Source organism: Notothenia rossii (assembly GCF_949606895.1).
Source record: "Notothenia rossii genome assembly, chromosome: 4".
In the NCBI taxonomy this organism is placed as follows: domain Eukaryota; kingdom Metazoa; phylum Chordata; class Actinopteri; order Perciformes; family Nototheniidae; genus Notothenia; species Notothenia rossii.
The window spans coordinates 36,780,053-36,795,001 of record NC_136902.1 but is presented as its reverse complement, the minus strand read 5'-3'; the positions used below and the strand labels follow the sequence as shown (position 1 = coordinate 36,795,001).

General features: G+C 41.9%; 2 protein-coding genes across 4 annotated transcripts in view; both read right to left on the bottom strand.

The window, feature by feature from the left end:
* arfgef2 (ADP-ribosylation factor guanine nucleotide-exchange factor 2 (brefeldin A-inhibited)) overlaps window positions 1-2,122 on the bottom strand; it is a 57,958-nt gene extending 55,836 nt beyond the window's left edge. For both annotated transcript variants that reach the window (XM_079675983.1, XM_079675984.1), the window contains exon 1: window positions 1,583-2,122. In XM_079675983.1, coding sequence (XP_079532109.1) covers window positions 1,583-1,754 — 172 coding nt within the window. In that variant the 5' untranslated portion in view covers window positions 1,755-2,122. The remainder of the gene's footprint in view (window positions 1-1,582) is intronic.
* A 688-nt stretch (window positions 2,123-2,810) lies between these two features.
* The window catches only part of pard6b (par-6 partitioning defective 6 homolog beta (C. elegans)), a 28,273-nt gene continuing 16,134 nt past the window's right edge, over window positions 2,811-14,949 (bottom strand). For both annotated transcript variants that reach the window (XM_079675986.1, XM_079675985.1), the window contains one exon: window positions 2,811-7,090. In XM_079675986.1, the coding sequence (XP_079532112.1) occupies window positions 6,153-7,090 (938 nt within the window). In that variant the 3' untranslated portion in view covers window positions 2,811-6,152. The remainder of the gene's footprint in view (window positions 7,091-14,949) is intronic.

Here is a 14,949-nt window from a genome sequence, read left to right as displayed (position 1 = left end):
GAATGTCAGGGGACAGGGTTACGTTGGTAAACTAACGTGTTGTTGTGATGACGTAATCAAAACGCGGCGAAAAGCACGGCGCGCGACCATGCTCGCAGCTGGCTCACAGCCAACATGTCTGGCGCTTGGAGATATTTAAAAATATCAGAGCAAGAGGCGCGGATTACGATTTGCATAACGTGTTCAGCTGACATTTCTCGAGGGGGTGTAACTGCAAAGACTTTCACCACTTCGGGATTACTCCACCACTTGAAATCAAAACACCCGGACAAATATCACTTAAAATGTCTAGTTGTTTCACAGTTCAGACTCCTGAATGCATTCCTTTTATGTTTAAGTATTTTCATTGTTGGAGGTGACAGAAAATTAAGGTTTTCATTGCCAAATCTACATTGTAGCTGAACTATGAAAAAAAAGCCTTGAATCCTATTTAGGAGGAACTTTCTGCCATTTTTGCTTAGAAAAACACTGACATGATAAACCAAAGATCAAAACAGTTGGCAATTATTTTTCTATTTATCAATTGGTCAACTAATCTTTGCAGTCCATCTCGAATGTAGAAATAAAAGTGTACTTATCTGCACGAATAAGCTCTGACATTTCACCTAAAAGCAACCATTAGCAACTAATCCCTTTTCCCACAGCACGTCTATTTCATCATGGAAGCAACAGATGCCATGGCCTGCCGTTAAACAGTATGACTACTTATATTAGAATGGAAGAGCATTGAGCATAAGGAGATGTTTATGAACCTGCAACGGGTTAACCTTAACATCAGACAGTCAGTATGTAAATGCATGGGGAGACACACAAAAGAGCCCACGTTGGTAGTGTGAGGAGGGGAAAAGGAGTGTTGTGTTATACTGGGATCATGAATAATGAGTCTCACTAAACACTTCTAATACCAACTAATTGTATCTGATAGAAACATATGTTTTCAAAGCCTCTACACCAACAAGATAGTTTTCAGTTATCTCATAACAATATATATGACAGGGAGCTGCACACCGGGCAGCTTACACTGAAATATAAAAGCAGTATGTGACAAGGAATTAAGTGAGGAGCCTGATGTGTAACACTATCTTGGATTCAGTTGAATGGAAAAGCACGGGCGTCAGAGTATCCTGGAGTTAGGTGGCCTGCCGTCTGTGTGTAATAGTGCGAGTTTGTGTAATAGAGTGTGCGCGCGTGTGCGTGTGTGTGCGTGTAAGGCAGGACCGGGCGGGCTGTCTGGCTGGCTGACAGTGCTACGTACAACACAGGGATTGGTCAGTTTAGCTAGCTAACCTAGCCCAAACTAGCTAACGACAGCTAGCTTGTTTACCTGCCAACATTGACAGCGGTGACGGGGTAGTAAATGCAGGGTGTTAGCACTGCAGAATTACCAGAAAGATGTGAAAGTGATGTCAACACACTATGAGAACAGCTGTAAACGTCAACGGACATCCTAACAGACGGTGAAGGCCATGCTAACGCTAAAATTAGCTAACCGCTGTCTATCAAACGAGCCAGACGCGGCCGAAATGTTTCAATGAAGCACAACATAAAAACACCAATCAGTACACAAAACAAACACACTCACCAAGAGCCACCTGACAGGCTTTACGCAGCTGGCTGTTCTGACTCCTCTTCACCTCCTTATCCGAGAGGATTTTTTCGAGCGCCCTGGACAGAAACATGCTCTTAGTTTTGCTGTTTTCTGCCTTTGAGTGTGAGTTATGCTGCTGTGGGGCCCGCTGGTGTTGTTGCTGCATCTCTCGCTCGTGTTGCCGCTTCTCTCTCAGGCCGTCATTCTCGGCCTGGCCCTGCGAGTAAGCAGGTGACAAGGGGAAGCTAACGAAAGACAGGCTATCGGTGTCAGTCCAGTCGAGTCGCTACCTCAGCTCAGCGCCGCCATGCTGGTTACACGTCATGTCACGTGACTCTCAGCTGTCTGGGTTTTGACAACAGCCCCGTGAGGAGCGGTTACCCTGGGGTCGAAAGTCTCACACGTAACTCAAGCTATCGATACATCGTCCAGAGTCGAGATTGTAATCGTGTCCGGGTAACATTACAGACAGTGGAGGAGCTTTGAACGAGCCCGCGTTATGGCGAGTTGAGCAACAGTTCGCCGCTATTACCGCTGGGATAAATGAAGCGCTCCCGATGAAAAGAAAAGACGCTATTCCTGAAATGTCCTGCAGATGGCACCAAAACACCACTATGAAGGTACATGACAAATATATGTTAAATGTACTATACATAAATGTTATGCATGGACATCGAACAGCCGATGCCAAAATGACTTGCCATTTGAATAGAGAATTAATATAAATATAACATGCAAATAGTGCTTTTATTTTAATTTCTGATCAACGTGTGCATCAAAATATTTGCCATTTAAAGAACAAAAAGCTAAAATGCTTTGTACCTTTCTTAAAGGTGGGGTAGGTAATTCACTTCAGAAACACTTGTTATATTCCATGGAATGCTCTTAACATCCCGATAGCAATGAATATATGAAATGCTTTGACAATAAATAAAGCATTTAGACCGGCTAAAATAACTGGATGGCCTACCTGCCTGTCAGCCTTCCATCTCGTGCACAAACTTATCTCGTGCCCTCATTGGTCATGTGCGCGTTCGTGTGTGTTGGAGGAGGGGCTCTGTAAGGAAGTGGCAGATTTTTTTCGGCTGCGTAGGCTACTTTCAAATTCGAGCGCACTCGAGCTGGTTTCTCCATTCTTACCTACCCTACCTTTAATGTGCTTCAGTTTTATAATCGTTATGGTCAAAACAAGTGTTTCAATACATTGACAACAGACAAAAAGTGCTACACATTAGTTTTATTTCATCCAGCTCCTCCAATCAGCAATTACAAGTGTACATTTATTAATTCATACATCTCCAGTTGAATCTTAAAATATTTTCATTAAATGTGATAAAAATGTACATCATATATAGCATCGATATGAAAATACTGACAATCTTCATTACAAATCTATACCATAGGATTTATCTGGCAAGCAAAAAAATCATTGCTCAATCATTAAAAAAAAAAAAGGACAAGTAGCCTGTTTTGAGGGTTCTGCTAATGATAATTCACAGTATGAAAAAAGAAATAGTGCCACGTCTTGCACACGTGCTTTATGCCGGTGAAAATCACCTACTGAAATCATCTATCGGGCAATAACATCTGAGATTTACGACCAAAAAAATCACGAATAAACATCAGTTATAAAAATAAAGTCATACAATGTGTACAAAGAAAGAAAAATATGCAGACGCATAAGAGAATAAATAACAACGTCGCTGTGGTTACAATCCCAGTGTCCTGTGGTAAAGGTTAGAAATTAAGAAAATAAATTAACATTTATTTCTAAAAGTGTCATTCAGGGTACCATTAATTAATGTTGGGAATGAAAGAAGACCATCAGAACTGTGTGTACCATGAAAGAAATGTGGCTGTTTCCAGTCATAGGTTTTCACTGTCATGATATATTCAAGCAATCAAAATAACTACTGAATGTGCTCCAAGACAAGTGCACAGGGGTTCAGTTGAAGCCAATACACATTACTGAGTGTATCTGTGTGTCCAGTTCATGTTTTAGCAAGATAAAATCTATGCGGAAGTCAATGATATGACTTTAACAAGATAGTGAATGCAGGAACAAATCAATAAGGGAAATAATAGACCATCTGCTCTCTCTTCAGGAAGGCAGTTAGCAGCAGCGTGTAATGTTAATGGACATAACAGTACTTCTAATAAATGTTATGGATCTGCTTCAAGAGCTGAAAACTGTGCCCAGAATCCCTTCTTTCTGTGGAAATGTGTCATGGCATGAGAACACATTTCTAAGGGGTTATATCAGCCAAATGATTTGTTAAAGTCACAACAATTATATGTAAAGCTGCACTATGAACATTTGTTGGTGAATTCAGAATAACTCTGTAAGACAAGACAATTGTATTTCTGTTAAGTTTGTAACTGAAGTTGAAAAAACTGATGTAGAATTCAAATGTAGCTTTGAAACTTCCAATTTATTGGAACAGCCCTCATTTATTCAGCCGGAAATTTAAATTAGCTTCAAAGGGCTTAACGTTCCATAGTGCTGCTTTAAATAAAATAAAAAACCGCTTAAAATGTATTCTGTCAATCAAGTGTTTGCAGAGAGGACGACCATTGGAGCATTGTTTGGGACTATTTAAGAAGAGCCTCAACTTGGATGGAAATAGTCAAAGCAGATCAGAGCAATGTATGTAAGACAGCCTGCCTCACCTTTATCAAACACAGCCTGAGAACCAGTCTGGGCCTAGCCTACCTGCATGTGTGCTTGTTTAAATATGACTCAATCTGACCAGGTACAAGTGGCTTCTCTCTTGACACGTTATCTATCACTCACTTATGGTTAGATTTGCTTATAGTGTTACAGTAAAGCTATTGATCAGGTCAATATTTAGCATTCTGAACACAGTTGTTGGGTAACATTCTGTGAGTGTGTCACTATTGAATTCAATGAGAATAAAGACACAAAGTAAGCGGGACATTAATATTGGACAGAACCTTTTCACATGTGAATGTCACGGGACAAGTGAGCAGCAGAGATGAATATATTGTTCAGCACTGAGGGAAGATATATTGAGTTGTGGTCCAGAGAGAAAACAAACAACCTAGAATAGTAAATCACATTCACATTATTTCATTTGTACACACGCAGCAGGGGAAATAGCCCTTGTCGTGGGAAAGGAGAGGGAGTGCAATATGAAGAAATGGGAAATTAATTATACTGGAGTGACTTCCAGCTGGTCGGATACATCTGGTCCTACAGTCACTTGTGAGGTACAAGTATTGTGTCAAAACAAAAGAAGAAACAGACAAAATATTCACATGATATAAATCACAGGCCTGATGGTAAAGGGATTTTCAAAACAAAAGTTGCTCCCAAGAATTATCAAAATCATCAACCTTTCATTATCACTCATCAATTAACATAGCGGGTAAAAAGAGAAAACAGTGGTTTAAAAAAGCCTCTGAGCTAACACAGAACCCAGACTTGTTTTTTAGGTGGTCTCTCCTCCAGTCAAAGACACAGTATTATTGCAGATCTCAGCACTTGGTCGATTGTTGTGTGGAAATGTACCAACACTGTTTACCAATCGCATGCTGTGGTCACCTGGGGGGGAGGTTTAAAGAGAGGAGAAGGCAAACACACTACCACCAATAGATTGTCAGCAAATGCTAAAAGCTAAAAACCTGCTTCAGTGTGTTAGTTATTGGGGGGGGATTCACTTGCTAACATAATTTCTACAGTCAAGTATTCATGGTCTGATGATGTCAGATCAGGGTAACAACAGGTGCTTGTCATGGGTTAGATATGAAGTGAAGGGGGGCGGGGGGGCATCAAATTACACTTCTTCTGCACTTCTTTGTCTGAAAGTTTTGTCCCTGCATAACTGGGCAGGGGGGGGTCACCATTATGGCACACATGCATGGACATTGGCATGTAGAGCAGAAAAGTATGGAGTGCAGTGTTTGACAGTACGGAAGAGGATTAGGGACACATGTGAACAAAGTATTTCAGTTTCATGTCAGAGTTTATCTTTAAAATAATGTTTTTAAATCTATTGATCTAACTTGAATACATTTACAATTCTTAGAATTAAAATTATTTCAGTTTTTTTACATTTAAGTATTTTTATAAAGTCCAGACTCCAGTCAGAATACTGAGGATAAAGTGAGAGTAAAGAGTATAATTCAGAATGTATTTTAATAGTGCATGTCTTTCCTAAATAAACTCTGGATTCTGAGAGAAAAAGTCTGAGTTTAAGTCAGAATTGATTTTCTAAATATATTTAAGTTTGGACTCTTGAGTCAGTATTTTGAGAATTAAGTCAGAACTCTAAAAATAAAGAGTTTAGTTTCAGAATGTTTTTTTAAAATGTATTTAAGTTGCATATTATTAATGTCAGTATTGTATCTTTTCACATGTGGCCATAACCCTGCTGTAGACATGTAGTTGTGTCATGTGGAGGTTTCATATGTACACGTTGTGCTTCTCATGTTCAGTCGCTGCGTGATGCTGCAGGATGTTCCTGTAGATAATCTGACCCCCACTCTGAGAGCATGTGGGTGTTTGTCTCCGTTTCCAGTGTTTAGTGTGTGAGCGCCCAGCCTACAGAGTTATCACAGTGCCGTCCTCCTCCAGACTCCGCCTCTCCATTCCTCTGTCTGGGGACGGCATGGTGGACGTGGCGATGGCGTTGCTAAGCGACCCGCTGCTGCCGCTGACTGGCAGGGTTCCGTTGGTGTTGACGGAGAGGGCGGAGGTGGAGAGGGCGGAGGTGGAGGCGGCGGCGGCCATGCGGAGGTTGAGGTGCGGCTCGTAGCGGGGCATGGAGGACATGCTGTAGGTGGAGGAGACGCGTCTGATGGGCTCCGCCTCGCCTCCTGCCTCGATCACCAAGTCCTCGTCGTCCTCGTCGCTCTCCAGCTCCCCCGCGGGGAAGTTCTGTATGATGTGCGACGGCATGGAGGCCGCGGCGCCGTGCGACGAGTAGCCGTAGTAGCTGGCGCCGCTGTCCGACGAGCGGCCCGAGCTGCCGGACGCTCCCCCCCCTCCTCCGCTGCGGACCACATTGTTCCGCTGGTTGGCAGGCTTCACGGTGATGATGAGGTTGTGACTGTTGGCGATCATCATGTCCGTCACCTGGTCCAAAGACTTCCCAGCCACCTCGATACCGTTCACCTCAAGCACCTCGTCATTGACCGCCAGCAGACCGGTGCTCTCCGCCAGCCCGCCGGGAACCATGCGGGAAATAAAGATCCCCGGAACCTTCTCCAGGCCCTGCGGAGTGACCCGCACGCTGGAGCCGTCCCGGATGTAGAAGCCCAGCGGTTTCTCCTGGCCGTGCTTGTACAGGCGAACGCGTCGGTGCGTCTCGGGGAGGATGTCCACATCGATGATGGAGGAGACGGGGCGGAAGTCCCTCGGAAGGCTGATGATCACCGGGGGCTTTTTCCTGTTGGTGTCAGGCCGCAGAAGAACCGCCGAAAGCACCGTGTTCTTCTTCCTCGTCAGCGAGTTAGTGCCAAACGTGTAATCAGCTTCCTCTGCGGAATAAAAGATAGAGGAAGAAGAGAAAGAGGAAGAAGAGAAAGGTTGCAGAAAGAGAAGAGAGACAAAGAGGATATGAATTAACAAAAGCTGGTTAAAATTCCCTTAGCGTCGGTCTAGGCTAATTACACATCTAGACTTTATTCAGGCTGACACTATGTTGCATCGTGTGTTTTCAGGGGGAAAGGAATCATTCTTGTGCTGGAGCAGCTCTCAGCCTGAGGCATCCCAGCCTGAGGCGTCTGTGCAGAACACACACAAACAGCGTTCATCCCCAATACCCCCCCCCCCCCACGTCCTACTGATGCAAAATGCCACAGCAGCCAAAAACAGTTACTTCATCTGCACTCTGTGACAAATAAACTATGGTAACATGATAGTGAGGGCTGAAGAGGTGCTGGGACGCAGATCTGTTACATTTGGACTAATGCTGGGTGATATGAATTAAATATAACAATATTTTAGACCAAATACCACAGTATCGATATTGTGATGACATTGTAGGGTTGACCATGACCAAAAATATTCACAGATATTTCAAAAATAATATTCAGTAATCTTGATGTGTTGCCCAAGTGGGTTAAGGCAAATATGAGAAAAGCTCATTCTGCTCAATTAAGAAAATGACATTATCTAACTGTAATGCAGCCTTTACATTTTGGAAAAGACGATTCAACTCAAATCTAGGTCTCAGCCCTAATTTGGACTAGCTACATTTAGCTAAAGTAAGCTAAGCATCTCCTGGCAGTAGCTTCATAATGATCAGACAGATTAAAGGGTGGTATTGATTTCATCATCTAATTCTCATTTATAAAAGCAAATTTGAATGTTTCCCCAACTGGCTCTTTCAAAGATGTTCGTCATGTCGTCAGATCGGAGAGAGCTTGACATCACAAAAAATACTAAGGATATTATGGTCACATTCTCGCTGCATGAGTCACCAGGATGCCTCGAAACCCTGCCCTTTTTATGTACATCGTGAAGGGGAAGTGTGTTCAGTCACTGTCAAGTTGCTATAGACTTTAACCCAACATGGCTGGCCAGGTAAGGACGGGAAAGTTAGACCTTGGCTCCCTAATAGTTAACCAGCATAATACAGGCAGCTAAACATTAACATCTTTCTTTCTATTTGTGCCTGTCCCAAGCTCATAAAACTCAAGTTTATCCACTTCTGGTGTTATTTCAAAAAATGTTGTCTTCACCTTGTTTCACCTTTGTCATAGTACTCTCTTTGTGTTGACAGCATTTGATAAAGTCTGTTTTTGGATGAAAGTGCTCTATAAATACATGTGAATACTTGTCCCCTGTGTGTGCCTCTCCCTATGAGTGTGAATGTGTGTGAGTAATCTGGGAATATCCATTCAGGTAGCTGATAAGGGTTCCAGCTCTCAGGTTCTGACAGGTACGCCCCTCTCCATCCCTAAACCAAAACAAAGGATCACCTGTCCCGGGAGAAGAGTGGCGGTCTCTCCTTTCAGTTCCCATGGGGCACGAGTCTAGTGTATACACACTTACTATATCTCTGCCCGGCCAACTCCCCATGAGAAACAAATAGAGCAACGATAGCTCCATAAACGGCTCTGTGAGGTCAAAATGCTCAAATACGTCATCTGAGATATGTTCCTGTTCAAACCTTCCACATGCCTTTGCCTCGCCGTGCACATAAACATAGCCATCAAGAGGAGCATTATGCAAAAAGGGCAGGTGGATGTTTCAAAGCACACACACACACATACACACACACACACTCTTCCTCTATCACCGACACAGGGGTTGTTCTTGCAGTGCGCCCGGGGAGCAGTGTAGGGAACAGTGCCTTGCTCAGGCACACCTCGGTAGCCGCATAATGACGCATAGAAGAAGGTGAACTCCACATCTCATTTCACTCTTTCTAGACTTCTTTTTATCTAAGAAAAAGCCTCCATCTCTAGCGTATGAAAGGCCAGACCTGACAAAAGAGTTTTATTCGAGCGAAGCGGATGGGACAGACCCTCAGGGCCACTCACACACACATTCTGTACTCAGCTTCCCGATCAAACATGGAAACAGCCTATGTAAGAATACAGATGCATGTGTTAGTAATGATGCCTGAGCAGAGCACTAATAAATGGCAGCACTGTACACAGAAAAGCCATAGCTACATAATGGCTCATTAGAGCACAGAAGCAAAGACCTCTATCTCTCTGGACTAATTGGCTGCAAAGGCCTATAGGCAAGACACAATGTAAACACACTGTTCCTTGTTTGGTACAAATGACCTTATTTAGCTTCCGCTGTCTCTATTTACACACAGGGAATGAGAATAACACTAGTTCCGGTGGTGGCGAAGTCCATAGGGACTTGGCTTGGCGACTGGAAGGTCACCGGTTCAAGTCCCGGAAAGACAAAGTGCGAACGAGGTGTCCCTGAGCAAGGCACTGTTCCCTACACTGCTCCCCGGGCGCCGTGCATAATGGCAGCCCACTGCTCCTTACACTAGGATGGGTCAAATGCAGAGAAACAGTTTTGTCATTAGTACTACATAATGACAATAAGTTGAATCTATCTATCTATTCATTTGTCTAAGTGACACTCAAAATAATATCTTGGATGGCTCAGTCAAATAAATAAAAAGGGAAAATAACTCTTTACAAATCTAATGCCATAATGATAAAGTGTTTAGCACTGGGTAGTTGTTTTAACTCAAAAATAAAATGATCTGCTGATTTACAGACTTCTCTTTCCCAATGCAAGTCAACGGGAAGTCTTTTGGGTTAGGGCAGTGGTTCTCAAAGTGGGGGGCACGCCCCCCCAGGGGGGCGCAGAGGCATGACAGGGGGGACGGGAGAGACCAGGAGGAAACATTTTTATTTTAAAAAAAAAATGTTTTTAAATCATATTTTCAAACATTATTGATTCGAAAATAATATGATACAGTACAGTACTATTACGTCTGGGTCTCTGTGTTTCATTAAACCTCGGCTCTGTGTGCGTGTGGAACGAGCCATTTTGTGTGCATGCATGGGCAAGAGAGAGAGCGCACCGGTACCGGAGATCGTTGTTGTTAGCTTCTGGTGCTAGCGAGCTACGCTAATGGATATAAGGAGTTTTTTCAACAACAAAGTGAAGGAGAGTCCTCTCCTGTCAGACTGAGAGACTCAGTGAACTAAAGGACTCTCTCAGTGTTATCTCAGTGGGTCTCAAACGTTTTGGTCAACATTAATGTAAACAATTATTTCCGAGGCACACGTTCATATGATCATTATAGTTATAAAAAAATAAGAGAATAAATGAAAAACAGGTATGAAATACTATATGACAGTACAAAAAAATGTAAGTTTAAAAAGGGTGATTTGTAAAATATCCATAAAGAAAAAGTAAATCTGTTTACAGTTCTGTTTCAAATGGGTGTTGAGAGATGTAGATCTCTTCATTTTGCTCTCAAAGTGCACCAGATTGATGCTTTTAACTTCAATATTTAAAAATCTTCCAGGGGGAGCTTGCCCCGGACCCCCCTATGTGAGGTCCACACACCACCTATAAAAATAGCACTTTACCCCTGCTTACACCTATATGCCGTGAGCTGATTATCAAGCCTTCATTGTAACAGTCGTGGGTACACTGTGTGTGTGCATGGGGAGTGTTGCAGTAGAAAATTCCACTTTAGCGACTGGTACCTTAATGGGAAACCCAAAATGTTTGAGCATCCTCTATGAAACGTCAAGCTACCCCACAGCACCCCCAAAATAAATCTCTGGCGCCGCCACTGAGCCTGACTATTTGTGTTGGGGGGGGGGGGCCCGACTTTTTTTTTTCTCCAAAGGGGGGCCTGACAGAAAAAGTTTGAGAACCACTGTGTTAGGGACTGACACATAAATGTAGTACAACTTTCTGGCCACTACGGAAACTGGCTTCAACTTCCATCTTAACTAAACGCATCAAATCAAAACATCACAACAATGTCAATATAGTAGGCCTGCCCCAATACTTATGTTATCAATTTATCGCACGAAAGATGGTCATGACTGCGATAAGTTTGACGCACTAAAGTAGATAATAATTTTGCATGCGTGTCTATACTTCCTCTTTTCCTTGTTTTTTGACTTAATTGAATAATGCACACTGTAAATTGGTATTCTATGCATTTTTGTAATTGAAGTCAAATGTAAATTATTCTAATCTTATTATTTATGAATGTAGCTTCTTAATTATAAATCACACCAAGCTTTTTATAGCATGCATTATGGTATGACCTTTATTAATGAAGGGACCTGAGCACCATTAGTGGTTATCAATAAAACCAATGCAACGATCCCAGCTGGCTAGCAGCAACAATGGGTGCCTGTGGGCAGCAGTCATTATAGGCAAGGGCTACAACAGGAAGCCACCGGACAACTCAGCATGAACCACTGACAAAGTTGCTAGGCTAATGGCTGCACAGACTATTTATTTAGGAAGCTGAAAGGTTATTTATTGTCTGCTGGTGTGTGCGTTTGTATATCTAGTGCGTATATGACTTCACTTGTTATTACTTTGAGCTCTGTATACATAATGCACAACTGAGGTGTGCTGCAGACAGAGATAGTAGAATGAAGAACGTATTCCTGCGTACTCTTCCTGTGACTCTTATTCGTTCAGGGATAAGACCTACGCTACAACATGTTCCACTAGTACTTGGCTAATTAGTGAAATGTATAGAAACGGAGGAGAATTGACCAAGCCCCACACCTTATCTAGTTGCTACACCTATAGAACAAGTGTTCTGTTCCCAGGACTTAGCAACTCAAAAAAAAGGTGTGTTGAAATCAGTGATATAAAATAGGGATGCACCGAATATTCGGCCGCCGAAAATTATCGGCCGAAAATGGTTAAAAAGGCCCTTTCGGCTTTCGGTACGGTTACGTTGGTAAACTAACGTGTTGTTGTGATGACGTAATCAAAACGCAGCGACAAGCACGGCGCGCGACCATGCTCGCGGCTGGCTCACAGCCGGCTCACAGCCAACATGTCTGGCGCTTGGAGATATTTAAAAATATCAGCGAAAGAGGCGCGGATTGCGATTTGTAAAACGTGTTCAGCTGACATTTCTCGAGGGGGTGTAACTGCAAAGACTTTCACCACTTCGGGATTACTCCACCACTTGAAATCAAAACACCCGGACAAATATGCGGAGTAAGATCAAATCACAAGCACTGACAGCGAGAGACTGTTCAGCGCTGCCTCTCATGTGCTTGATGAGAAGAGGAACAGACTTATGGCTGATAAATCAGAGAAGCTACTGTTCATTAAAAAGAACCTCCCACTTTTCCTTAATAAGTAGACAAGGCTGGCTTATCATAAGCTTATCTAGTTCTACATGTCTACTCTATACCCACTTTCCTGAACAATTTTCATTGTGAGTTATAATTCACCATCTCAGGTTATCATTAGGGGGAAATGACAGCAGCACAGTGTTCAATATATTGTACTTTCGGTATCTAAATGATACAATGTTGTTTACATTGCTCATGAGGACAGACCACCTTATTTGCAGATTCTTGAAATTGTAATTTAATTTGTAATTGATTGTGGATTTTGCATCCAGTTTTCACTTTATGTATCTTTATACAATGTTTACTACTTTGCTTATGAGGACAGACAGCCTTATTTACAGATTCTTGAAATTCAATTGTAATTTCATTTGTAAATAGTTACATTCATGTGGATTTATCTAGTTTGCACATTTGTATGCATGCACTTATAGGTGCATTTGTTGTTGTTGAAGGCCTGGCTGTTACAGTCTTTATTTACACTATTTTGTAGTAGGCCTACTGGCCTAGATGTTTATGTAGTTTTAAAGCACCTTGGCTTTATTCTGAATGCACTTTGTTGTAGTTATCCTACAGAGAAAAGAAATGCACTTGACTTGGAATTAATGTACTGTATGCATTCAAAAGTGCTGAATAAATGTTTTATGGACCCATAATAGTGATTATTATTTAAGTTAAGTTTTGCCATAATCATGTCTTTTTCCATAATCAGGCAGCTGAACAACATTGGTAAAAAATGTATATATGTATACATATATATATATATATATATATATATATATATATACACACACATACATACATACATACATACATACATACATACTTCTATTAATCATTTTCGGCCTTTCGGCATTCGGTTTTCGGCCAACTGTTTCCTATTTTCGGTATCGGTTTCGGCCAAGAATTTCCCATTCGATGCAACCCTAATATAAACTGGTGATTTGTTTATTAAAATGTTATTTTAAAAATATCTTGATTTGACCAGGAAGAGTGTATATAAACAAATCCTGACTCTTGTTAGAAGAGCTTCACCCATACTACAGAGTCTGCATATCTCAGCCTCTGCTGCTTTGACCTCTTTTTGTATCTATCCATTGTGAGTCCCTCAACTTTGATGAAAGGCATTACGATATGATAATGGGACTACCACTTTAACTACTGCAGATTAACTGTGTCATTAACCAATGTTAAATATCTGAAATGAGTTCTGTCGTCTTCCCTTGACAAAGCTTTTCTCCTCACACTAAAACTAAAAACACCTGCTGCAGTGTATCAGTATCAAACCCTGAATCAAAACATAACCCCCAGCCCTGCACGTGCCACAGCTGTGCACAGGTAAGGTATCTCAGATATGCAGAGGCTGCTTTGACTTCCCACACTTTGAATGGAGTCAGTGAGGGGCAAAGGAAGCGAAGCAGCGGAGGAGGAGAAAATGACAACCCAACACACATAGTTACAACTAAGGACACACATGCAGCGATGCTTAGTCATTCCTCTCTGTAGTATGTACTCAACACAAAGACGCACACTAGCACACACCCTAACTAATGCATCTCTATCCTGAAACTGGAGGGACTACTCTGCCTAAGGAGAGGAAAGCACTTGGTTGAACACATCATCTTCCTCAGTGCTCTATTCTTCACACTCACGCACTCTCTCTGGACTCTGGCTTTAAAAGAAAATGCAATGTTAATGACTCAGAGTATATGCAGGCATTCAGACACACCACATCTATTGCCACAATTATTTATGTTCCTCATACTACAGTAGGCGCTTGACCAAAATATGTTTTTACTCATAGAAAAACACATTTTCTACCAATTGGGTCACATGTGAGAAAACAGTGAATACTTAAAAAGGGGCCCTATTGTGCTTTCTGGGATGTTCTCTTTTTCTGTAGTATGTTATATGGAAAACGCCTCGATTGCACTCCTCTGTTTGCGTCCTTAACATAATGACCTCATTACGTAACAATCGCGCCTCTGTTGGCTAGCGCTCCAACACATTGTACGTGACGGACATCTCTAAGCGGTTGACAAATCACAACAGAGCCGGCCAGCTGACCAATCAGAGCAGACTGGGCTCTGGTTTCAGACAGAGGGTGAAAAGAGGTGCTGCAGCACAGGCAGTATGAGAAAAAAAAAGAGCTTTCTGAACATTAAAGCGTGGAGACTGATATGAGCCTGAAAATAGGAAGAATTAAATAAAATATGTCAATCAATTACTGTAATCAATGATAGATACATTACAGCATGGCTACTGTGCCAAACATATAAAAACGATTATGTGACTATATACAACATAGAACAACAAAATGCACTATATTGGAATGAAATAGTCTCTCTTAACTTGAAACCCACTACTCTGCATCTGTAGGAATATTATATATTTGATACCATAAATAGAAATACCTGAAAGTACAGTAAGGTCACTATAAATATAGACAGACTCGTCATAACTATCCTCAAGATATATTATAGTGATACAACAGATAAAGTGCCACAAAATAAGTGCAGTAAGGTACTTAATGTAGGCCTAATTAAGTCGTCTTCGCGCACAGATTG